Below are 23,560 nucleotides of genomic sequence, written 5' to 3' on the forward strand. Positions count from 1 at the left end.
ACTTCCGTCTGCAAAAGCACACGCTTGATCATGAATCGTCCAAGAAACATAGTCTAACGAGAATAGACTACAAGAAACCGGTATTGGAAATGAGATGGGAAGATATAATCAAAGAGAAACATCGTTTGAAACCCCGACTTCAACTAACACTGAAAGGACACGAGGGAAATGCGTTATTTATTTTTGCATCATGAGCTGGACGAACTCGTTGTCTATAGAGAGTGAAGGTTAGCATCTAGTTGGCAACCAAGGGTTGTCTCCAACTGGGTAACATGAACATACAATCGATCCGGCCATCGCCATCCTGGTCAGCCTCGCGGATCATCTCGTCCACCTCGTCGTCGGTAAGCTTCTCACCAATGGAGGTCATGACGTGGCGCAGCTCAGCAGCGGAGATGAAGCCGTTGTTGTCGCGGTCGAACACCTTGAATGCCTCGCGAATCTCCTCCTCGGAATCTGTGTCCTTCATCTTGCGGGCCATCATGGTCAAGAACTCTATCGGCCGGTCAATATCCGTCTCGCTGGTGGATCTAGGGAACACGGGAAAGTACCGGGGAAGTCAATGGTGCCGTTGTTGTCGGCGTCAACCTCGTTGATCATGTCCTGCAGCTCAGACTCGGAGGGGTTCTGGCCTAGCGAGCGCATGACGGTGCCAAGCTCCTTGGTGGTGATTTGTCCTGGAGGTAGGATCGGTCTTAGCATCTCGTTCTTTTTCAATTTGGGATCAAGCAAACTGCTGCCAGTTCAACTGGGCTGTCGGGCAAGGTCACACTTACCATCGCCATCCTTGTCCTGTTTCGCAACAAAGCCGTCAGTATGTTGTCCAGCTACCACAACTTCAATCCGAGGATTTGATCACTTACAAACAGGGAGAAGGCCTCCTTGTACTCAGAAACTTGCTCTTCGGTCAGAGAATCGGCCTAGAGGATGCGATGCGGCGTCAGCGAGGTTCCAGCAGGATGCCCCGCATGGTGGGGTGTTTATTTTTTGCAGCAGAGCAACTTTATGGACGAGGGAAGTTAGACATACCATGGTGAAGATAGATGGCAAAAATGCAGAGAGTGGGAAATGTCGAAAGGAGGGGTCAAACGGGGAAATGAAGAAGAGTTTAAGGGGGACAGCCTTACCAGACCAAAATAGCGTGCCTGAGGTGCCCAGTCAGCGTTGTTTCACCCCAGGGCGGTGGGAACCCCAGGGCTGAGCTGACATTTCTTGGACTATATGTCTAGACTAGATGTCTAGTCTATATGCCTAGTCTATTATTATCTTAGTGTATCTGCCTGGTTATTTCTGTTCTTGGAAGCGGGTTCAAAGCTTGGTCTTAAGCTAACTCTCTAGCTAGATATCGCCCTAAGCCACCTCTTCCACATAACACAGCTTGCTTTATTGGCAGACGCTATCAGTTCCCAGTTATCTCTGGCTGCGGGGCATATCAGGTGGATATATTCACATTTAAAACAGAGACTATGATATTATCTATATGCTGTAGAGCCATATACACTGAACAGTGTTATTCATTTGCCACATTGCACACACAGTGTATAGGGATACGAAAACCTGGGGTGTATCACCAACCAGCACTGTGTACCTATCACACGACTACTGTACATAACAAGTAACAACGGATGTATAATTGACATCACAGTACATTTCACTCAAAGTTAACAAGTCTGGCGTTATGTACCTGAGCGCCCGTACCAGATTACAGAGAAGTACCATAAATACAGTTCCCAACGTGGACAGTATCAAATATTACATAACCAATACCGCCCTTTCAACCTCCGACCTGCATCTAGAGAGACGCCGGAGCTCCTTATCACCCAGACACACACCCGCTGCCCTACAATCCAGATGATGATTCCTATAACAACCCGATAAACATACCCAACCAGATCCCTGAAGCACACACACACAATGTGGCGGGATCGCACCAACCTGTACGCCTCCCCCCATCCCCAATTACCCAATCCCATACCCCATCCGGACCAAGACGCAACCCGTCATCGCAAAAGGACAACCCCAAAGCAACGAGCTCAAACTACCAAACCACCTAATCTAACACTAACATCTAATCCTAATAACTAGCTACCTCTCCTACCGCCAATCCCTAATCCACCACCCAGCCAAGAAACCCGCCTTCGGCACCTCTTCAAATGGCTTCGCCGACACACCCTCCCATCCAGAAGAAAACAGACGCCTAATCAGCGACACAGACGAAGATGGCGACATGGTTATCGAAATGGACCTCCTGCCCCCGCGCTGGGTAGATGTGCAGGAGGAGGTCTCCGAGCTGTTAGCAGACATCGCCGGGAAATCCTCCCAGCTGGACAAGCTACACCAGAAACACCTCCTGCCGGGCTTTGGAGATGAAGATCTGCGCAAACAGGATGAGGGCGTGATCGAGCGCCTTACGCAGGACATCACGCGCGCGTTTCATGATTGCCAGCGTTCTATTAAGCGCATTGAGGCTATGGTGCTTGATTCTAGGGCGCAGGGTAGTGTTACTTCCGGTGAGGAGACTATGGCGAAGAATATCCAGATCTCTTTGGCTGCTAGAGTGCAGGAGGCTAGTGCGCGCTTTAGAAAGAAGCAGAGTACTTATTTGAGGAGTACGGTATCCCTTCCCGTTCGTATGAGGTGGTGTGGTGCTGACCGGGGTTTGATGGGCAGAATTACGAGATCTCGAGGGTATCGCGACGCCATTTGATGGTGCGGCGCAGGCCCAGAACCCCTACACGGACCCGTCGATGATGGAGTCGGATGCGGATCGGTCCTTTTCGCAGACAATGTTGCAGCATACTTCCCAACGGAGTACGGGGACGAATGATGCTGCTATTGCACAACGAGAACGGGAGATCAATGATATCGCAAAAGGTATTATTGAGCTGTCGGATATCTTCCGCGAGCTGCAGGGCATGATCATCGACCAGGGAACCATGCTCGACCGTATAGATTACAACGTTGAGCGAATGGGCACTGAGGTCAAAGCCGCGGATAAGGAACTGAAAGTGGTATGTGCTGGATCATTCTTGATACTCTCCACTATGACTGGAAGCTAACTGACTTGACTTCAGGCTACCGGCTACCAACGACGAACTACCAAACGCAAGGTCATGATCTTACTCCTGCTACTTGTAGTAGGATTGATTATTGTCCTAGTAATCAAACCAAAGGGAGGCAGCTCTGCACCGCCACCGCCGCCTGAAGATGAATCCTCAAACAATATCCGTCGCTCTGTGGCTTCTGTGAACAGGGACCGGGGGCACCATTTATCGACTCGTTTTGCGCGAGATCGGTGGATGGATCCTGATATATTTCGATGATCTTGCAAATAGTATTGGTTAAAAGTCAATGTAACCAGAAGAGCATATTACTTTGCATATAAGTGCCTGTACCTGTAAATCTATACCGCATAATGTCAGATCTATTGCGGCCCATTCAACTTTCTAGACAAGTACTCAGCCAGAGATTGCGGGAAACTATGCTGCTTGTAGATTGACCCGGTAGTCTGTACAGGGACAATTGCATGTGCAGATATCTTGGTGAGATTAACATGTGCTTAAACAGAAGACTGGTATTTGAAAAATGTTGACAAAATGTTCTACCGTGATTCAGCCATCGGAAATGATTGGTATTTGAGATACACCCGTGAACAAAGCCGGAAAAGCAGAGAAAAGAGCAAATACAGAAAAGGATAAATCACATCAATCAAAAGAAGCTGGTTAGAATTACCCAGACACAGAAAATATGGTCCTACTTGCCCTGGCTGGCAAGCAATGCAGCAACGTCAGCATCCAGATCACCGCCTGCGAACTCCGAGTAGTCTTCCTCGCCGTGGGAGATCTTGCGTCGCTTTGCCTGTCCATCAGCAGAAAGATCAAAGTCATTTCCATGGCCTAGGGGAAGAGTGGCTGAAGCTCCATTGCCTGCTGGGACTGCATCGGGAGGAATTTCGAGGTTGGCCCAGTCTGGGGTCTCCTCTTCGTCCGCGTCATCAGTGAATGGTCCACGGCGGATTTGCTGCTTCTCTGGTTGCTGCTTCTCAGGCTGCGGGGACCCAATGGGGGTGATGGCTTCAACTGGGGGAGGAGTCAGAGCCTCGACCTCGGGACGGGCGATGGACTCGTCATGACCACCCTCGCTAGGCGCGGCGGAATTGTCTTCGTTGGAGATGCCGCGCATAATGGCATCCTCGACTTCGCGCTTCTTGATGTCGACTTGAGTCTTCTTTGTAGAGATATCTGTGCTGAGAGTCTCCTCCTTGGCAAGCTCCGCGCGGTTAGTCTGGAGCATCTTCTCTAGTCCATCGATCAATACGCGGCGCGACTTGATAACCTCAGAGACTGAGCTTTCGGCATTGGCAAGTGACTTCAAGAGCTGACTGAGACGTGCAGCTTGGACAGGCGGGGTGGGCTGCGGGTTCTTGGGGTCATGTAGTTTGTCGAACTCGGTCGTGGCAGTTGTGGTAGACGAGTTCGAGCTAAGAGCGGCCTTGGAGACAGCAACCTGCAATGGGACCAAAGGCTGAATCTCAGATGGAGTAGATCCAGATGAATTGTCTTTGAAGAAGGAGCCCCCAAGGGGTTGCTTCTTGGTGGTAGAACGAGCCTTGTCGATTTCTAAAGAATGATCAGTTCAACGTCCGAGCGATTCTCAAGTGGTTCAGTTTACCATCCACAGTAGCTTCCACCGCATCCAGAATCGGACTCTCAAAAACATTGCGTGCCCTCCAAACCTCCACAACTCGGCGGATTCTCTGTTGGAAGTCGTTCGAGTTACCCTTGTAAGCTGCAGCTGTAGCTTCCACCACGATCTGTTCTTCCGTCAGCGTGTGTCAAGCAGCGCATGTTTCAGGACTGACCGGAGAAAAGGCAATGAGGAAATCATCCTTTCCGCGCGCCCTGGATTGTTGAGCCACCTCTGTAAATTTGTTAGTGGACAGAGCGGAGCTTGAGCGCGGGACGGCACCTACCGTTCGCCAGGTAGATCAAGTTGAGACGTTTGGGAGGAGGGGATTCGCGGATTCTCTGAAGCCAGATCTGGCCAGTTCGTTCGGCGTGTCGCCTGGGGCATTATGTGTTAGCAGGGAGGGCCCTTGGATTGATGTCAGAAGCAGTGTTGTGTACCTGTGGAACATGACCCATTGCGCAACAGTAACGATACTCTCCTGGGAGTCATTGAGAGCTGAGAGCTTTGCCTTCACGGCATCATCGGTGTAGGCCATGATGCAAACAATATGTCGGACGTAGAGAATCGAAAGTGAGCTTTGTAAAGGTAGTTATGGGATTGTTGGAGTGGAAGTCGCAAGACCGTTTGGAGACCGAACTGAGAAGTCGACGAAATAGGCAACGACGACAATGGAGAGCTCACTTCGCACCTGCCATTTAGAAAACAAAAAAGTCAACAAAACTGAATTCCCAGCTGAGATTCTTCTTCTTCTGTAAAGTACGCGATTTCTTAAGCTTCCAATTGCTCAATTGCAACAATGACCTCCATGCAGACCGCCCAGTTGGCAGAATCGGACGGGGTCTCGCCGCCCGTGTTGACACCCGTGGCCATCTCAACCTCGCAGTTGATCGACCTTTCTGACTCTGATACTGACAAAGGCTTCACTACTCCTCCCAGTCACTTCATTCATACTACAAAGATGGCTGACCGTTTCCCTTCCCTGGAGGACTTCTCTGAGGGTATGCATCCCGCCTTACTGTCCTGCCGCTGCGTCGGAGCTAACATGACCCGCATTTAGGCCAGACCGAAGTGGCCGATACCCAGCGCACCTCCGGAGATGACTTCCTTGCTCGTGAGCGTGCTGCTCTCGGCGAAGATGCCGACCAATTCGCTACCCCTCAGGACCACGTTGGTGATGAGGACCTCAACGCGGGGAACGACCTATTAGGCGGAGATGACGGTGAGCCCGTGGAAGAGATCGGTCAATTTGAGTCGTCTTTCCCTTCAATGGAGACCCAGGCACAGAACGAGGTATGAAATTGTCGATTTCTATCTCATGATGATATTACAGTTTGCTGACCAGGGGTTACATCTACTCAGCGCGTTGCCCCCGGTGGTACCATTACTGGCTCCGGCTCTCCTTTCCCCCCTACTGGCTACCAGGGCACTCAAAATGATGAGGATGAAGGTCCCTTCGTTCGGTAAGTCTACTCTGAGACCTGGATGCTCGGCGCATACCATTCCCGTACCGCATTCGGTCCCTTGGCCAAATGCACTAGGCTAACTTGATATATTAATAAACAGTGAATGGCGCGAGAAGCGTGACGCCGAGATTGCCCGCCGTGAGGAGATCGCTGCCGAGAAGAAGGCCGAGAGAATTGCGAAAGCCAAGGAGGACATTGACGCTTTCTACCTTTCCTACAACAACAAGGCCGACAAGGGCCGCACCCAGACCCGCTCCGAAGCCGAGCAGTTCCTCGCCAACAGAGAGGACACCTCCGCCGGAGGCACAAGCTGGGAGCGCATTGCTAAGCTGGTTGATGTTTCGGGCAAGGGCTCCGCAGGCGGTGCCAGCGGCTCCGGAAAGGAGCGCTTCCGCGAGCTGTTGATCGAGCTCAAGAAGGACCAGGAAGCACCCGGAGCTAGTGGAATCTAGAGTCACTTTGATGCTTGAGGTCCGGGGAGCGGGAGTCTGGGGTTGAAGGATGCGGTGACAATGAACTTGAGCTGGCCGCTGCGTCTCTTGTTCTTTTCTTTCTTTTTTTACTCCACGCAGCGAGCCGTCCAGGGAGATCGATCTGTAATTTAGTCTCAAATCGATAGCATCGTTAATACCAAGGGTTTTTTTTTTGCTTCTACTATCCTGGGCTGAACTATAGTAACTTGTCAATCGGATATATAGAGCAGCGATGTCTGGATTTGTGGACAGGATAGAGATATACTAGGTTGAACAATCGAAACATAATTTGTTCATGCAATTGCTTTTGGGATATCCTTAGTCAAGTTCAGTAACATCGCCACCAGGCTCGCCAACTTCTTCCTTGCCCTCAGCCTCCAACTCCTTCAACTTCTTCTGGCCCTCTTCCGTTGTAGCATCTACAATACCCTCCTCAAGGCTGAGCATACCGCCGTTGCCCAATTGCTCCACGATAACCTCCGCCTCTTCGACGGTCATCTTGCCGAGGACCTTGTTCACCTCATCCAGAGATTCGGTCTCCAATGCCTTCTGCAAGTCCTTAGGGAAAGCATCGAAGATCTTGCGTACCTCGATCTCGGTGGGATCCTGGCTATCAGCAGCAGGGAGATTGATAGTGATCTTGGTGTTGGGGTCAACGGCGTGAAGTTGGATCTGCTCTACGCCAGCGGGGTCATTGGATGCGGAGTTCTCCTTGCTGAGTTCGGCAGCGCGAGACTTGATACGGAAGTAAGTATCGTTCACATCATTGCTGAATAGGGTTGATGCGCGGTGATCCTTGGTGGTAATTCTGATATATATCCATTAGCTGGGTACCAAACTTGCGAGAAAGAATGACTCAGGAGCATACCGAGTGAAGAATAGCTGGATACCGTCACGACCGAGAGACCGGCAGTATTGCAAAAGCAAACCTTGGTGGACACATTGACGGGCATAGTCCTCGTCACCCTTGAGCTGACTATTGAATGCCTCGACAAGTAGACCATCCGTCTCCTTCTCGGCGACAATCTCTGGATTGGCAGAGATGAATTGTAAATAGGCTTTATAGTCACCAGTCCTAAGGTGAGCGAATTTCTTTGCAAGCGGGCTGATTTCGACATTGGCGGGGTCATCATCCTCGCCCTCATCGTCAGCCTTCGATGCGGAGCTTCCCGCACCCGGGTTCAGCAGCTCGACGGAGCTCTCCTTGTTTTTAGAAGCAGCTTTCACCTGCTCGGCCTTGGAGACGTGTGATTGGTTGAAGCCCTCATGCAACTGATCACTGGTGATCTTTGCGCCTTCTTCTTTCTCAAGCTGTGCGAGCTTTGCGAACAATTCCTTTTGGAGACTCTGGACCTTTTCCAAGTGTCCTGTCACGCCCTTGATGTATGCCTTGAACAAGTTGTCGGGCTTGGAATCTTCAAACTCCTTCTTCACCTGGTCTACCAAAGAGCTCATCATCGCAGAGTACTTGGGCTGCTCCTTCTCGTGTGTATAGACTCCTTCCGGTGGGGCGGGAGCTTGGTCCTCGGCGGGGTTGCTGGCGAAGTCCATGATAGTTTGGAAAATGAACTCATCGGGGGAGGCAGAGGAGTCTTCATGCTTCTTGAGAGACTCCAAGAGCTTGTCAATGCGCGACAAAAGTCCGTCGTTGATAATGCGCTCGTACTTGAGGGTCTTGATCTCATGGCGACGCTGCTCTCGTTGTTGGTGAATCTGGGCCTGCTTGGCCCGGATGAACGACTTCTTATCGACATTGGGGTGGACCTCAACGTCCGAGTCGTCCGAGAGCTCTAGAGCGTCCCATTTGCTGTAGTCAAGAACCATCTTGGGCTGACAGTGAAGTTGTACAGTATGAGGTGGGGTACGTATCAGCAAAGGTGGGAGGGTCACGTTGTGATAGGGCGACAGTTATGGATTAGAAGAGTAACAAAGAAGCTGGACAAGATGTTACTGAGGTGAACGACTCAAGTTTAAACTTGAATATACAACACTTCCGGCGCCAAAATAAACGAAGCATCGAAAGCCCTCGACCGGCTTCTATAGGCGGTAATACTGGGCAGAATCAGCCCCCGAAAACCGCTTGCCGATGGCCGCGGGCGTCGGAGCTCCAGATCTCGTCACATCTCAACATCTCTGGCACTTTCAAGAAGTGATTGACTGCCATGTGATGTTCTCGACCTGAATATACTCAATCAGATATGCCATGTCTTGGTTCCTTTCCCTGACATCCTAATTTCGTTTCGAGCTTCATCCGATCCAACCCCGAGATGCGCGGTACCCGGTTGCCAGTGTCCTTAGCCCTGGGCGTTAGCCCACGGCAGGCCTTGAGACCATACAGCTCCTTTACTCGCGATCTACTCCCCAAAACGACGTCGCCTTCAATAGCTACCGGCGATCGCAATGGGTTGAACCGACTCTACTCAACCGCATCGGGAGCCCTCCGCGACGGATCTAGTCCGCCATTGCTTCAACATAAAAACGTCAAATATATCCCTTTAGCGTCTCGCATTGTATCGCAGACCCGCCTGTTTTCTTCCACCACGAACCTCCTTCAAGTGAAACCTCCCGCGTCCACGCCTCCTCAAGAGCAAGCCCAAAACCAAGCATCCCGGTCGACTCCGGAACCGAAGGAAGATGAAGAGGAGAAAGGATTCGAGTTGTCCGAGCGAGCGGCACAGGCGGCACAGGTAAATATGAGCGCCAGATTGGCTAAGGACGGCGCATCGGGCAAGAAGTCCGGATTCCAAGAAATCTGGCGACTCTTGAAAGTTGCACGTCCCGAATCCAAGGCCCTCGGCTTTGCTTTCTTCTTCCTTTTGATCTCTTCGTCTATCACTATGTCGATTCCCTTCTCCATTGGTAAAATTATGGACACCGCAACCAAGAGCGTAGCGGAGGGAGGCGGCGAACTGTTCGGCCTGAGTCTTCCCATGTTCTACACTGCTCTCGGTGGAATCTTGCTTGTCGGTGCTGGTGCCAACTATGGACGCATCATTATCCTCCGAATCGTCGGTGAGCGAATTGTTGCCAGACTTCGTTCCAAGCTTTTCCGCCAAACTTTCGTCCAGGATGCTGAGTTCTTCGATGCAAACCGAGTTGGTGACCTGATCTCGCGACTTAGCTCCGATACTATTATTGTTGGCAAGAGTATCACTCAGAACTTGTCCGATGGATTGCGAGCTGCTGTTAGCGGTGCTGCTGGTTTCGGTCTGATGGCTTACACCAGCTTGAAGCTGTCCAGTGTCTTGCTTTTGTTGCTACCTCCAATTGGTCTTGGTGCTCTTTTCTATGGCCGCGCTATCAGGAACCTCAGTCGCAAGATCCAAAAGAACTTAGGATCTTTGACTAAGATTGCCGAAGAACGCTTGGGAAATGTGAAGACTAGCCAGTCTTTTGCTGGTGAGGTTCTTGAGGTCAACCGTTACAACACTCAAGTTCGGAAAATCTTCAACCTTGGAAAGAAAGAATCTTTGATTAGTGCAACCTTCTTCAGTTCGGTAAGTTTGCTGAGGCGATGGGGAATCAGTGAATTCAGCTGACTTTATATTAGACTGGCTTGATGGGAAATATGACCATTCTGTGTCTGCTCTATGTTGGCGGTGGAATGGTTCAATCTGGTGCTATCAGTATTGGAGAACTGACCTCATTCCTTATGTACACAGCATATGCAGGATCTAGCATGTTTGGTTTGTCCAGCTTCTACTCAGAACTGATGAAGGGCGTGGGTGCGGCAAGCCGACTCTTCGAGTTGCAAGACCGTCAACCTACAATTCACCCGACCAAGGGTCTCAAGGTTGAATCCGCCCGCGGCCCTATCAAATTCGAAAATGTCACATTCAGCTATCCCACCCGTCCTGCTGTGACGGTCTTCCAGGACTTGAACTTTGAGATCCCTCAAGGAACGAACGTGGCAATTGTCGGACCATCTGGAGGTGGTAAATCCACCATTGCGTCCATTTTACTTCGGTTCTACGGCCCTACCGAAGGCCGAGTTCTGATCAACGGCAAGGACATCAAGGGAATGAACGCCAAGTCCCTGCGGAGAAAGATTGGAGTTGTCTCACAAGAGCCCGTCCTGTTCTCCGGAACAATTGCCGACAACATTTCCTACGGTCTGCCCAACGCATCGAGATCAGAGATAATTGCAGCTGCCCGCAAGGCCAACTGCCAATTCATCAGTGACTTCCCCAACGGACTCGACACTCACGTCGGAGCTCGCGGAGCTCAACTCTCCGGCGGCCAAAAGCAGCGCATTGCCATTGCGCGTGCCCTCATCAAGGAACCCGATATTTTGATCCTGGACGAAGCAACTTCCGCCCTAGATGCCGAATCCGAAACCCTCGTAAACAGCGCACTAGCCGCTCTCCTCCGCGGCAACAACACCACCATCAGCATCGCCCACCGCCTCTCCACAATCAAGCGCTCTGACACGATTATCGTCCTCGGTAACGATGGCAAGGTCGCTGAGCAAGGCTCATACGAGCAGCTCAGCTCCCACGACGGCGCTTTCTCCAAGCTTATGGAATGGCAAATGAGCGGCGGCGAAACTGCTCAACCTCCGGCCCCAAAGCCGGTCGATACTGACCGGCTCTGGGATTTCGGGAAGGAGGCCGAGGCCGAGCCTGAGTTGGAGGAGTTGGAGGAGGAAGAAGAAGAAGCAGAAGTCGGGGTTGATGAACATTCCTCTCGCAAAAAGGAGTAATCGCACTCCATACCCTTTTGTTACTTTTTATCTTCACCCCCCTTGTCCCCCGGCTACGGCATCTCCACTTATTCTTATTGAACACGTTCTCTCTGCATTTATACTCACCTTTCTTCCGAGTTCTCTCTTCTCATACACATTTTGCATCATGATTTTTTTTCTTTTTTGCGATAGATATTAAGTTAGCGGCAACGATGTAAATCTTGGTATCAATATAATGTTGACTTCTAACGCAAAAACTTCTCCATTTCGTGTTGAATGTGGTGGTTTTACTTGACAAAAGCCAGCATCCCATGTGGCATGTGAGAACAGAAATAGCATCGCTATTCATGGCATAAGACATGGTTCAACAAGTCAACTGCATTGGCTTCTCCGGACTACCGTCGAGGTCCTTGGAATGCCTGAAATCTAGTCCTTGGCTAGCAGCTCTCGCACCTTGCTAACCTTATCCTCAAAGGACTGCGTCTTATCGGTTCTGTAATGAAATCAGTATAGATTCGACATGGAAGGAATCCGGATCCCATGCAGAAGAAAACATAGAAACAACAAGACTCGGATAAGCAGAAAACAGGAAGGAAAACACTAACCTCGATCCAACACGAATATCAGTCTGAATCCGAACAATCCCCTGCTGATGAAGGATAGTATGCGCCTGCCCGATAACCTGATGAACCCGATCCCAGGGTCCCTCTATAAGAAAACAAGCGATACAAAGGTCAGCTCTCAGCTCTCCAGAATAGGCACCTGTACCTGTAGCTGTACAAGTAGGTGTATGCAAATAGCCACGGGGTATACCGAGGTCCTCCGGTTGTGATTCCGGCTGATTGTGCCTTTGGGGAGCATCTCTGATTGCCATCTCGTCCCGGGGGAAACGAAGAGTACTGTAGGTGCTACCAGAGCTACCGAGCTAACCCCAAGAAAGATTGCGCCATGGACCAGGGTTATGCAGATGCAGCTTTGTAGGTACGCCTAAGGGGAGCTCTTACCGATGGTTGTGCCTGCGGAATGCATGACATACTTCAAGCCGCATGTTTCGATCAACCGCTGGACGTCGGCGATCTGGGCTGAGACTGAGGGCGAGCCCGTGCCGATCTGGGGGTGTAAGTTGGGAGCTTATTAGAGGTATTTGCACTTTTCTTACCGGAATCAGACAGAAGTCGGCGACGCAGTGAGCCGGCGTTGGGATGGTAGTTGGTGTCGGGTCCATGTTGTGTTGTTGATGAGAAGAGGTGGGGTAGAGAAAGAAGAGGTCTATGCGATGTGGCCGACCTGGGACTTTTCAATATCAGTCGTGTAAGGATGGTGTGAGGTGTTTGTGAATATTTGAGTCAAGGTGTGGCAGGGCTGAACATCCCAGACCTTCTTTTTATCTCGATGCACACGCCTCTCGAGCTGTGAGGTATCAGATTGCTGACCGCCATTGCTCGTCTGTGCCCGACTTCTCTCTTTCTACTCATTTTACTTCTTCTCTTCTATTTTATTTTATATCACTTGGGATGATCGACTGCAGGGGTAACTGAATACCAGTAAGAACGAACCCCTGCACGTCATCCACTACTGTACTCTCGGAATATCGAGAACTGTAACTATCGAGTTTGTACCAGTTCAGCCTCAACTTCTCGTCTCGTCTTTGAGTCCGTTTTCTCCGGAGATCGGCCCGGGCGGTCGGAGAGAGAGCGAGTGAATAACCTCGGGCAGTATCAACGTTCGCGTCTACGGTCGGCCACAGATCGAGATCGAGATTGAAGTGTTTCATTTACCCACTAAGCGCGGCCTAGCCCCTCTCAATCAGATTAGCCTCCAGCCCTGCATGCAAAAGCGATCCCCCGGAGAGCTTGTTTCGCGCCCCATTGCACTCCCAGCGGCAAATCCCGTTAAGATCCAATCACCAGCTATCTCCAATTAGCCCCGTCATGACAGTGAGCCTGAATTCAATCGCCCAATCGGATGACCAAGCCCAGTCTCCTTGAACTCCCACCGGGAGTTCAGCTCATCTATCTCGCAGAGGGAGGAGCAAATGTGATCTACCGCTTCGCCACAGCGGGAAGCACACTGAAAGACCCAAACAGGTCACTTTCCGCGGCAATTGACCGACAAGACCAACTCAACTCTCTCCCAGCGCGCCTCAAAGGAAAATTACTCCGACTGCGCAAAGAAACTGCCGCCGATATCTCTTACAAAGAGATCGTTCGCAATTTCGATACTATCATTCGACCGCTCTTCCCTCCGGAGGAATTAGTCGACCAAACTCTCGTCCAACTCCCCGCCGGTCTCCTCGCTCGCTGTAATGAGCGTCTCCGTGCAGATGAAGTAACCGGTTCTCGTCCGAAGAAGCGCCATGGCGGTTATCTGTGCCTTAGTGAACCTTTTGGTTTGCTCATTACTGACATGACGACTGATGGTGAACCTGACGCGACTTTAGCCGAACTGAAACCTAAATGGCTGAATCAGTCGCCTTCTGCGCCGGCTGCGGCGCATAGGTGTCGAACTTGTGCGCTGCGCGAAATGAAGAACCGCGAGTCTTTACTTCTCGGACATAAAGAGCAGCGGTCGTTTTGTCCGCTGGATTTGGTGTCTGAGAAATTTGAGGATGTGTCGCGAGCTACCGGTTTGATTAAGGGCTGCAAGGATCGATCGCGGCTGGCTCGTATTTTGTATTGCAATTCGACTTTGCGGAGGTTGCAGTCGTTGCAGAAGATTGAAGGGGATGTTGGGCTGCAGGGGCCCGGGGCGAAGTCGAGGGACATGTCGCTTGCTATGACACTAAGAGATTGTACGATGTTCATCAAAGTGAGTACCGCTTTCAGTCACGGTGGAGAGTTGAGCCGACACTTCTACCCTCGATACTGATATCTACTGATAGATACCCCATGATGAAAAGCGACCAGTTGAGATCCGCCTTGGCGACCTCGATCTCAAGACTGGGGCCGGTGGAAAGGCTGGATATTGGCGATCCCTGGAGGCCCAGCTAATCGATCAAGGCTGGTATGATGGCTGCAATAGTAACCAGGATCCGAGTGAGTGCGCTTTGTTTGGTTCACGAAGACTTTCTCATTCCCATTCAACATGACATGTTTATGGACACACGACTCTTTTTTCAGGTTCTAATATATTGCATTTTTATCGTGTGACTTGTTCGGTTTGTACACTACGTTAGTTTTCACTATTGGTCTTGGTGGCGTTGCGATTTCGTCTTTTCTTCTTTTGTTATTTTCTAACTCTTCCCCGAGATTCGGGCGGCTTTTTTGGGGTTTACGTATGCTTAATGACTGCAGATATTAATATATCACTCCTTTACCTAGGTGTTGGAAAATCACTGCCGCTTTGTGGCGTTCATTTCTCTTTTTAAAGCTTTCATGCCGGTTACTTCTTGAGTAAAGCTGGACATGCCATTGACCACTTCAACCTGCTCTCAATGTTACCCAAGCCGAATGGTCCACCTGGCCACTCGGAAAGCGGATCAATCATGGCTCAAGCGAACTCATGTTGCTCGCCCCCGAGGGCTACTCGTTACATTTATCGTTTCATAAATCTGTGGCCGCCATTATGGAAGAGAGATGTCTCTGTATGTTTCTGCAGGATTGACATTTAACATGCTTCGTTTACAAAGAAGTTGCCTCTCTCCGTACAAGCTTTGATGCTTCATTTTTCTATAGGAGAGAAGCATGAATATATAATACATATATGTTCACATACCTGTAGCTATATGATCGGTTAAATACCGGTTAAATATGGCTTGGTTGGAGATCACCTACCGCCTTGATGCTAGTAAAAGTGGAGTTTCGTCCCCAAAGGAGCCATACTAATGCCCAAATGAGGGTATTGTTGGATGCTACAGTTGGGAGTAACTCCTAGACGGACGAGTACTTCTTACTCTTTACAAGAGCCGCTGATCGTCATAACAAAGATAGAATGAATCAGTCTTCCAAGGCTATATTTGAACGTATGTGGCCTTGAAGATATTGTACAACAGCCCTCGGCGATAGAACAAGCCCGATTCGTGGACAAACCCACGCGGTTCAACTCCGACAATAAGTCATCATACTCCTGTTAGCTTTCGGTAACTCGAAATTGTGAACTAAATGTCGCTAGCTGAACCCTGCAGCTTCTAAGCCTATATAAGAGAAGCCAACACAGCACTACATAACCCCGCAAGATCCAACAGAATCAATAGTTTACCTTTGCATACCTGTAACCATGCTTGTTCACTCATTAGCCACTGCCCTCCTTGTTGGTTATGTGGGTGCTACGCACGACACATCTGGGCCATCAGAGCCCTCACTTGATCGCTGGCCAAGTGGTACTCACTTGGCAGTGGACTACTACCCCTCACAATGGCCGGAACAGAAGTGGGAGTCTGACTTTGCTCAAATGCGAGATGCGAACCTATCGTACGTGCGAGTCAACGAATTCGACTGGGCCATCTTAGAACCGGCTGAAGGGCAATACAATTTCACTCTTCTCGATAGGACTCTCGAGCTGCTTGCTCGCTATCACCTCAAAGCAATCATTGGAACGCCCACAGCAGGTCCACCCAACTGGCTCACTGAAAAGTACGATGTCAGCTTCGTGGACCACACCAATACCACATTGCTCTTCGGGTCGCGCCGAACCTATAGTACTTCCTCGACTGACTACCGTATACTGAGCCAGAACATCACGCGAAAACTGGCCGAGCGGTACGGTCAAAACCCAACTGTGGCGGGTTGGCAATTAGATAACGAGTTCGGATGTCACGACACCACGCAGAGCTACGATCACCATGCCGTCAGGCGATTCCAAACATGGCTGCAAAAGAAGTACGGCACCATCGAAAACTTAAACGCTGCCCAGGGCCGTCTGTTCTGGTCGGACCAATATACTAGCTTTGATGTGATTCAGCCTCCATTCTTGCAGGTCTACACACCACAGCCCGACCATGTTCTTGATTGGTACCTATTCAGCTCAGACATGATAATCGAATTTGCCCGGAAGCAGACAGAGATCCTGAGGCAATATGCACCGACACAATTCATCACGCATAATTTCATGATGGGCTTCACCGACTTCGACCACTTCAAGTTCTCGCGCGAGGTAGGACTCGATCTCGCAACATTTGACGAGTATCCCCTGTCTGGCCCGAGCTCATTCTCGTGGCTCTCTTTGGACGACCAGGCAAGATATCTACGCACCGGTCTACCCGACTGGCAAGCGCTGCATCATGCTCTTTATCGCGGTGTTGCGGGTGCTGCGTACAACAAAACATCCGGGCCATTTGGCGTCATGGAGATGCAAACGGGCGTTCTAAACTGGAGTCCTTACCGGGTGTCTCCATTAAAGGGCATGGTGCGCCTCTGGACGCTCGAAACATTCGCAGATATGGGTGATATGGTGTCCTACTTCCGTTGGCGTCAAGTCCCATACGCGCAAGAGCAGACATTGTCCGGTCTGTTTACCTCAGACGGTTTCCCAGATGAAGGCTTTCTCGAGATTCAGACAGTGATAGATGAAGATCTCCCGATGCTCAGGGAAGCACTCAATGCTGACCAAGCACAGGAGCATCAAGCAGATGTGGCTCTTGTATTCGACTACGTTTCTGTACAAGTTTGGGCCATCGATCCCTACAGTGGAGAGTGGAGCTCTAAAGATACGAGCTATACGGATCCAACGGTCCAATACATGGACCTCGTGTATAACTTCTATTCCGCTCTCCGTCGTCTCGGTCTCTCTGTTGATGTGATCAGTCCTGAGCAACCGATCCAAGGATACAAGCTCGTCGTCGTCCCGAGTCTACCCATCATCCCGAAAACATTCAACCAAGCACTAGCTAACTACAGCGGCCATGTCGTTTTCGGGCCACACACTGGCTCGAAAACGGCGACGTTTAGCTATACTCCTGGTCTCAACCCCTCCAAAGGCCCCCTCCGTGACCGCCTGCCCATGAGAGTCACCCGTGTAGAGACACCGCCAAGTTATGCGAATAGCGGTGTTGTTTATGCGGGGAAGACATTCAATATTTCGGGCTGGGAGGAGTGGGTTGTCTGCGAACGAAACAACCGTACGAGTGTCGTGACAATGACATCTGCTTCGTCACATCGTCTCGGCAAGCCTGCTGCCTGTTCGATGGATGGCTTGCACTACCTTGGCTTTAATCCATCCGTCGACCTGCTCGTGTCTTACCTAGGCGAGGTCGCTGATGACGCGGCGATTTCTGATTTTGCGGGGCGGCAGGCCAATAGTAGCCATGACCTTGGACCTACGCTGCGATTTGCGAAAAGAGGGTCCTTGCTCTGGGCATTCAACTATGGGTTGGAATCGGCCAAACTTCCTGCCATTGAGAATGCTGAGCTGCTGATTGGTGAGAATGGTTCTGAGATTGCGTCGGCTGGGATAGCAATTTGGAGGCTAAAGAGTGCGTTGGCTTGACTGTATCGTAGAAGTTGACCTGATATATTGGTTTTCATTTCGGCAATGGGCTTCGCTGAAGCAATCATGCTTTGAGCTGGCATCCATCGTCCAAGGTCTACTGCTTACAAATGAATGGCAATATATTATAAAAGTCTCGCGTAAGGATCGCGAACAGTGCAACAAACTCGACAAACATTCCCATGAAAAGCATAGGGTCCTGCTATACTCATAGGTAATATAAAATCTTGAAAAATGCCTGGCTCCTAGGATTAAAGCAAACCGAGTCATATCAACCAGTCTATATAGTCTTTGGGTAAGCTCAGTCATCAAGAATGTCGACTTGTACTAAGTCCCAGAAAATAGCGATGAAAGTATTAATGAGTTAGGTGATATAGACGGAGTCATCCTTGAAGACCAGGAAAGTTGAAGCTTCCTCCTATGACCTGGAAAGCTTGTGAGTACCGATTATCACAATTTAACGCTATACATGCTTCGTTCTCTACACCCAGGAACCACATTGTCATTTGCAACAAAGAAGCATTGCAAAGAAGGTCATTTATCTACTTTTCTTTGTCACGAGTATATACTCGCAATAAGGAACCAAAACCGAAAAGTCACATGCCAACAGCAGTAGCAACAACTACCACAGCATCGCGCATCCTCCACTCAACAAACCAAGCATATCCTCCGAAACAATGTGCACGATTCAACATTCCACATCGTCCAGCAAAACCAAGACCAGACCAGCCTAGCCTCTCAACAGCATGAAACATCTAATAAAGAAGCTTCTCCAAACGAGCAATAACACCAGCACTAGAGCTGGGAGTAGTAACCGAAGAAGCCACAACCGCCGACGAAGCAGGAACAGCAGATGCAAGCAAGGTACGCTTAACACGTCTGAGGGTAGGCATGGGGGTAGAGGCGGCGCTAGAACCGGACCCGTTGAACGCTCGGATAGACGGGGTCGGTGTTGGAGATGAGATGGCTTCGGAACGGGCCTTCACGGCAGGGGGAGCACGAGGAGAAGCCTCAGCACCAGGTCCAGTCAAGGCAGGAGGAGCCTGAAGAGCCTTTGCATCTGGCTCAGTCAACCCACCAGGAAGAGACTGAGGACCCTTCGGACCCGGGTTAGTCAAACCAGCAGGAAGAGCCTGAGGACCCCTTGCACCCGGTCCAGTCAACTTTGCCAAATTCTTCTCGAGGTCGAGACCTCCCGGGCCATGACCCTGGCCTTGACCTTGAGCCCCACCGAGGCCTTTACCCAGATCTCCACTGAGGGCACCGCCGTTACCGATTTGGGCGAGGGTCGTGCCGGTCAGGGCTGTGAAGGCAATGGTGATGAGAGTGAACTTCATTTTGGTGGATTGAATTGAAAAAGTGTGAAGAGGTGGCCGTGGAGAAGGTCTCGCAGAAGGCCTGTGTGAATGTTGGAGTGAGAGCTACTGTCTACTGTTGCCGGGCGTGGACGAGGTATATATATATGCTTAAATTCCTATCTCACGGAAAAGACAACGGAGAAGGGGGTCAATTTTGTCTGTACTGTACAGATCACATCATGTACATCCCAATAGCGACTCGAAAAAAGGTGTCAGGATTCCCGACGAAGATCATCGCTACTTTGACGGATCTGCTGTATCTACCTTGGAAGTATTATCCATGCTAGCTCGTGCGTCCAGACCCTTATAGTTCGATGCAAGTTCATGTAGTTCGGGAAGGGAGTCGCTCACTGAAGAATTGCTTTTTGTGCATACCGTCTTTTTCTGTTTGGGTTGTAACTGTGCATATTGTACCGGGGCAGCGTAAATATTGACAAAACAGAGTCGGTCAATTATTGCGGATCTCATAGAAAGCCTGTTTTTGGGCATAAAGGCGAGATCATGTTCCACGACAGTGAATAACTGCAATCGCGTTGCAAGTGCAGTCCAGGGGTAAGTTAGTCAGAATGAATGTACAGCGCAGATCGAACATATCGCCTCCACTTCGGGAGGGAAGCCACAACATCAACACCAATATCCAACATCAACTTCCACCATGGATCCCCAAGTCAAAGTCGGAGTCGGGGTCTTCGTCCTCAACCCCGATGGCAAATTCGTCATTGGCAAGCGACAAGGAAGTGTCGGTGCTGGTATGTTTCATCCCGATCTCCGCTTTTTGCATCCCCGCCCCTGCCTGCCTCCTGTAGACAGAGCTGTACTGCCCTGCACGCGGGCGATCAAAACAAGCTATCCTTGCCGCTGTTAATGAAGCTATCTATTGGTCAATGCAGGCACATGGGCTCTACCAGGCGGCCATCTCGAATTCGGTGAATCCTTCGAGACCTGCGCCGAGCGTGAAGTCCTCGAGGAAACCGGGCAGAAAATCTCGAATGTGCGGTTTCTGACAGCCGTGAATTCACTTCTGGGAGAAGAAAATAAACATTATGTTACTATTTTCATGGGAGCCCATGTTTCAGAGAATCAGGAACCGGAGGTGAGTCTCACTTCAATTTAGGGATGGCGTTTTCTGGTGCTGTCAGTATTGCTTTTTCTTTGCTTTTTTTCAATATGTCGTCTGCAGGTGTACCTTTTGCTTCTTTTGTGTGTGACTTGACAGGCTTTATATTGCTTATTTTGCATTCCGCCATCGATGCAATACGAGACTTACTTTTGGTTTTGTAGAATATGGAGCCGGAAAAGTGTGAGGCTTGGGAATGGATTTCGTGGGATGAGATGAAGGATGGTTTGGGCGAGGGGCGGAACTTGTTTATGCCTCTCTCAGAATTGTTTAAACAGCGTCCGGAGTTCCGGTTGTGATGGCTGCTGCTTGAGTTCTGATGTCTCGTTCCAGCTTGGATTGAGACACCTCTACAATGTCTTGTCCCTCCTGATCGAAAAGAAGAACCTCTACGTCCTCTTATGGGTTGGGGTATCAGATAGAAGAAACTAGTAAGATGTTGAATGGCACCTTGCTATAGAATGATATGCTCGAGTGAATCGCAAGGGAAACATGGTATTGAATAACTGAAAGTTGAAAAGCTGATGCAGACCAGCAGTGTACCTGCCAAGCCAGAAATAAGAACTGGAATCATCTTGGCATTTGCTTGAAACGCTTTTAAATGCTTAGAGGAACAATTACTTCGACCCAAACACCCAGTCAGATACAATGACTGCAATAGTCGCAACCTAAGAAGAGAAGTCAGTGTCTACACATCTACAAACCAGGAAGACATCCACTCACCAACGAGATATCCACACCAGGCATTACAATAACATCCAGCGCAGGCCGCCACCCCTGCCTAGAAACCAAAGCCAATTTCTCATTATGCTGGATACTCTCCTTAATCTCAGCAACCTTCCGATCACCATCAACAACATCAAACGCCGCAAGCGCATTCCCATGCCGCTCCACCCTTAACGTCAGCATCTTCTCATCCACAGACTTCAACTCAAAGGCAGCGGCATTCTCAAAATTCAGATTCAAATTCCCAGCCGAGCTCCCAAATCCACCGACCCGCGGTGTCCCTGTTGCTATCGTTGCCGTGTCGCACCCCGGCAAACTAACCGACCACGATATCGTCCAGCCCCATTTCCGATGCAGCTCGAACAACGGCAGACCTGAGGCGTCGCGGAATTCTCGACATGAGCGATCGCCATATTTGCGACCGCTCACTGTGAAGGTGGGTGTACCGTCATCCTCGGTGATCTTATACGCGACAGCGGAGTGGGGGCTTCCGAATGGTTTGAGCACGAGGACAGTTTTTGTTTCGGCGATATAGTGGTTTCGGAAGGCTATGTTGCGTTGCGGGGAACGGAGGGTTTTGCGTGGTTTGGGGGAGGATGTGTGGAATAATCTGGCGTCTGTATAGGAGGTATACGACATGGTGAGGGGTTGAATGGCTGGGATAGCTGCGTGAGGGCGTGAGGGGGGAAACTGTTGGATAAATAGCATTAATAGCTTTGGGCTATTTAACCCGAAAAGAATATTGCGGCATTTGGCCCGTCCAATGCCCGATGATCTCACGGCTGAGCCACAGCCAAGATATCCTGTTCCTTGAAGCTATTCTATACTTGGTCAGCGGGGTAGATAAGTGGCTTTGGTGGGTTTCATGAGACATTTTCATTCGTGTGACAGATACACGAGTCAGCCACTTTCCCCTCACTCCCAAGCAAGGGGAGTGGGTGGTTTATATACATTAAATTGTAGTTGTAACGTGAGTACTCTAATATCAACAACCTCGGGTACACCGATGTGTCGCGTATATTAGCTGAGTCATGCCATTATCCCACCTGGGCACCTGGGGATCTTCAGGCAACTACAAACTTGGCATGTACATCTGATGATCTGAAACAATGGCAAGCAAGTTTACAGTCAAATCTTTGGACCACTTGGTCCTCACCGTCCGCTCCATTCCCAAGACGGTGGCCTGGTACACAACCTACCTCGGCATGCGGCATGAGATCTTCACATCACCCCTCAATCAAGCCGTACAGAGGTATTTTTATCTTCCAAATAGGCTTTTCAAGTTGAGTACTGACCCGAGAAGACACGCTCTTATCTTCGGAAGCCAGAAAATAAACCTCCACCAATCAGGCAGGGAGTTCGAGCCCAAGGCCCAGGATGTTATGCCCGGAAGTGCCGATTTGTGTTTTTTGACTGATGATAATGTCGAAACGGTTCTGGCTGCCTTCAAAGAAGCAAGAATTGAAGTATGCGTGCCTTGTTACTGGTGCGGAGCTAGCCGGATGTTAATGCTTACAGATTCTGGAGGGTGCCAAGATTGTAGAAAGAACCGGGGCTGTTGGAAAGATCCACAGTGTATATGTGAGAGACCCCGATGGAAATCTCATCGAGTAAGTCAATTCATTGCTTGATACGCAAGATTTGAGTGCTAACAGAGACCATAGGGTGTCGAACTATGCTTAATTGACTGCTACCATAACAATGAAGCCAGGACCAACTGGCCAACCCCACAAACGAACATGGGTTGATGATAAACTAGCAATGCATGTTACAGCAAGACTGCCCACGCAAGAGCCCCCATCAGAACAGAACGAACAGTATTCTTTCCAAAAGATGAAGCAGCACCTGTGCTGGCTGAAGCGGAAGCTGCTGTTCCCGTCGCAGTGTTCTATAAGCCAACGATTAGCCATAATATCCAATTCAAACCCCGAGCATAAGATACCGTCGAGCTAGCCGTAGTGGAAGCGGTCTCAGCTACAGCGGAAGATGTGCTGGTAGTAGCAGAACCAGTGGCAGAATCAGTATCAGGGGCAGTAGCAGTAGCAGTAGCACTAGAGCCTGACGCAGCGGAAGAAGCACTGGGAGTAGCATCGTCGCTACATGTTTTCGCTGCTGACTTGACATCATCTCCATAGTACTGCCAAATTTTATAAGTGAGAGCACAATCCAAGCAAGAGCTGAGATCGGTCGTGTAGGTCGAGTTTGAGCAGTAATCTGTTGTTTGAGAGATGAGGATTACTTCTCCTGCATTGGACATGAAATGATTAACTTGGAGAAACTGGTCTGTTTGAAATCGGACTTACCGCATGCTTCGTGGCAATTGTATAACGGGGAGCCGGGGGTTATATCCGCGCGCTTCGAAAGCAAAGATAGATGGGGGAATTGGAAAGCCACGGTCGATGAGATGAAGATAGCCATCGAGGCTGTCAACAAGATTGAGAGGCGCATTGTGCCGGAGGTAAACTCTTTCAATGGCAAGAAAATAGTATACAGATGACAATGGCCAGATATGATGAAGCATCACAAAACTGTAGCAGGAAAAGCTCCATTTATAGTCTCAGCTAAGAGAACGCAACGATAGAATTGTCTTCTGATGTAATTTCCTTCGGAGCCGGAAATCCTGTAGC

The 23,560-nt window shown here is 49.9% G+C and overlaps 13 protein-coding genes across 13 annotated transcripts; 6 read left to right on the forward strand and 7 right to left on the reverse strand.

Annotated features, from left to right (window-relative positions):
* Positions 1-177: 177 nt before the first annotated feature.
* On the reverse strand, positions 178-1,032 carry N7508_001690 (calmodulin; the record flags this gene model as incomplete). Its single annotated transcript, XM_058459756.1, has 6 exons — positions 178-212; positions 283-495; positions 552-677; positions 777-792; positions 864-920; positions 1,030-1,032. The coding sequence occupies 6 exons, from the start codon at positions 1,030-1,032 to the stop codon at positions 178-180; spliced, it is 450 nt and encodes a 149-aa protein (XP_058323288.1).
* An 882-nt stretch (positions 1,033-1,914) lies between these two features.
* On the forward strand, positions 1,915-3,323 carry N7508_001691 (t-SNARE syntaxin TLG2; the record flags this gene model as incomplete). The annotated part of the gene is made up of 4 exons (XM_058459757.1): positions 1,915-1,937; positions 2,086-2,609; positions 2,671-3,011; positions 3,075-3,323. The coding sequence occupies 4 exons, from the start codon at positions 1,915-1,917 to the stop codon at positions 3,321-3,323; spliced, it is 1,137 nt and encodes a 378-aa protein (XP_058323289.1).
* Positions 3,324-3,753: 430 nt separating this feature from the next.
* On the reverse strand, positions 3,754-5,224 carry N7508_001692 (uncharacterized protein; the record flags this gene model as incomplete). Its single annotated transcript, XM_058459758.1, has 5 exons — positions 3,754-4,619; positions 4,672-4,813; positions 4,862-4,920; positions 4,973-5,064; positions 5,127-5,224. 5 exons carry the CDS (start codon positions 5,222-5,224, stop codon positions 3,754-3,756), a joined length of 1,257 nt encoding a protein of 418 aa, XP_058323290.1.
* Positions 5,225-5,485: 261 nt separating this feature from the next.
* Positions 5,486-6,604, forward strand: N7508_001693 (clathrin light chain CLC1; the record flags this gene model as incomplete). The annotated part of the gene is made up of 4 exons (XM_058459759.1): positions 5,486-5,687; positions 5,747-5,979; positions 6,049-6,149; positions 6,253-6,604. 4 exons carry the CDS (start codon positions 5,486-5,488, stop codon positions 6,602-6,604), a joined length of 888 nt encoding a protein of 295 aa, XP_058323291.1.
* A 339-nt stretch (positions 6,605-6,943) lies between these two features.
* On the reverse strand, positions 6,944-8,449 carry N7508_001694 (Hsp90 co-chaperone CDC37; the record flags this gene model as incomplete). The annotated part of the gene is made up of 2 exons (XM_058459760.1): positions 6,944-7,433; positions 7,494-8,449. 2 exons carry the CDS (start codon positions 8,447-8,449, stop codon positions 6,944-6,946), a joined length of 1,446 nt encoding a protein of 481 aa, XP_058323292.1.
* Positions 8,450-8,892: 443 nt separating this feature from the next.
* Positions 8,893-11,327, forward strand: mdr2 (ATP-binding cassette permease mdr2; the record flags this gene model as incomplete). Its single annotated transcript, XM_058459761.1, has 2 exons — positions 8,893-10,122; positions 10,176-11,327. 2 exons carry the CDS (start codon positions 8,893-8,895, stop codon positions 11,325-11,327), a joined length of 2,382 nt encoding a protein of 793 aa, XP_058323293.1.
* A 408-nt stretch (positions 11,328-11,735) lies between these two features.
* On the reverse strand, positions 11,736-12,534 carry N7508_001696 (thiamine-binding protein; the record flags this gene model as incomplete). The annotated part of the gene is made up of 4 exons (XM_058459762.1): positions 11,736-11,802; positions 11,915-12,017; positions 12,314-12,419; positions 12,469-12,534. 4 exons carry the CDS (start codon positions 12,532-12,534, stop codon positions 11,736-11,738), a joined length of 342 nt encoding a protein of 113 aa, XP_058323294.1.
* A 740-nt stretch (positions 12,535-13,274) lies between these two features.
* N7508_001697 (uncharacterized protein) lies at positions 13,275-17,732 on the forward strand (the record flags this gene model as incomplete). Its single annotated transcript, XM_058459763.1, has 3 exons — positions 13,275-14,117; positions 14,191-14,344; positions 15,544-17,732. The coding sequence occupies 3 exons, from the start codon at positions 13,275-13,277 to the stop codon at positions 17,730-17,732; spliced, it is 3,186 nt and encodes a 1,061-aa protein (XP_058323295.1).
* Positions 17,733-18,487: 755 nt separating this feature from the next.
* Positions 18,488-19,069, reverse strand: N7508_001698 (uncharacterized protein; the record flags this gene model as incomplete). Its single annotated transcript, XM_058459764.1, has 1 exon — positions 18,488-19,069. One exon carries the CDS (start codon positions 19,067-19,069, stop codon positions 18,488-18,490), a length of 582 nt encoding a protein of 193 aa, XP_058323296.1.
* A 676-nt stretch (positions 19,070-19,745) lies between these two features.
* N7508_001699 (nucleotide triphosphate diphosphatase NUDT15) lies at positions 19,746-20,506 on the forward strand (the record flags this gene model as incomplete). Its single annotated transcript, XM_058459765.1, has 3 exons — positions 19,746-19,839; positions 19,981-20,183; positions 20,372-20,506. The coding sequence occupies 3 exons, from the start codon at positions 19,746-19,748 to the stop codon at positions 20,504-20,506; spliced, it is 432 nt and encodes a 143-aa protein (XP_058323297.1).
* Positions 20,507-20,824: 318 nt separating this feature from the next.
* N7508_001700 (uncharacterized protein) lies at positions 20,825-21,572 on the reverse strand (the record flags this gene model as incomplete). Its single annotated transcript, XM_058459766.1, has 2 exons — positions 20,825-20,875; positions 20,931-21,572. The coding sequence occupies 2 exons, from the start codon at positions 21,570-21,572 to the stop codon at positions 20,825-20,827; spliced, it is 693 nt and encodes a 230-aa protein (XP_058323298.1).
* Positions 21,573-22,042: 470 nt separating this feature from the next.
* Positions 22,043-22,616, forward strand: N7508_001701 (VOC family protein; the record flags this gene model as incomplete). The annotated part of the gene is made up of 4 exons (XM_058459767.1): positions 22,043-22,185; positions 22,237-22,399; positions 22,452-22,543; positions 22,598-22,616. 4 exons carry the CDS (start codon positions 22,043-22,045, stop codon positions 22,614-22,616), a joined length of 417 nt encoding a protein of 138 aa, XP_058323299.1.
* Positions 22,617-22,701: 85 nt separating this feature from the next.
* N7508_001702 (uncharacterized protein) lies at positions 22,702-23,381 on the reverse strand (the record flags this gene model as incomplete). The annotated part of the gene is made up of 3 exons (XM_058459768.1): positions 22,702-22,821; positions 22,876-23,177; positions 23,237-23,381. 3 exons carry the CDS (start codon positions 23,379-23,381, stop codon positions 22,702-22,704), a joined length of 567 nt encoding a protein of 188 aa, XP_058323300.1.
* Between the last annotated feature and the right edge of the window lie 179 nt (positions 23,382-23,560).

This window comes from Penicillium antarcticum (assembly GCF_028974205.1).
Source record: "Penicillium antarcticum strain IBT 31339 chromosome Unknown utg000002l_segment0_segment0, whole genome shotgun sequence".
Taxonomy (NCBI): Eukaryota; Fungi; Ascomycota; class Eurotiomycetes; order Eurotiales; family Aspergillaceae; genus Penicillium; species Penicillium antarcticum.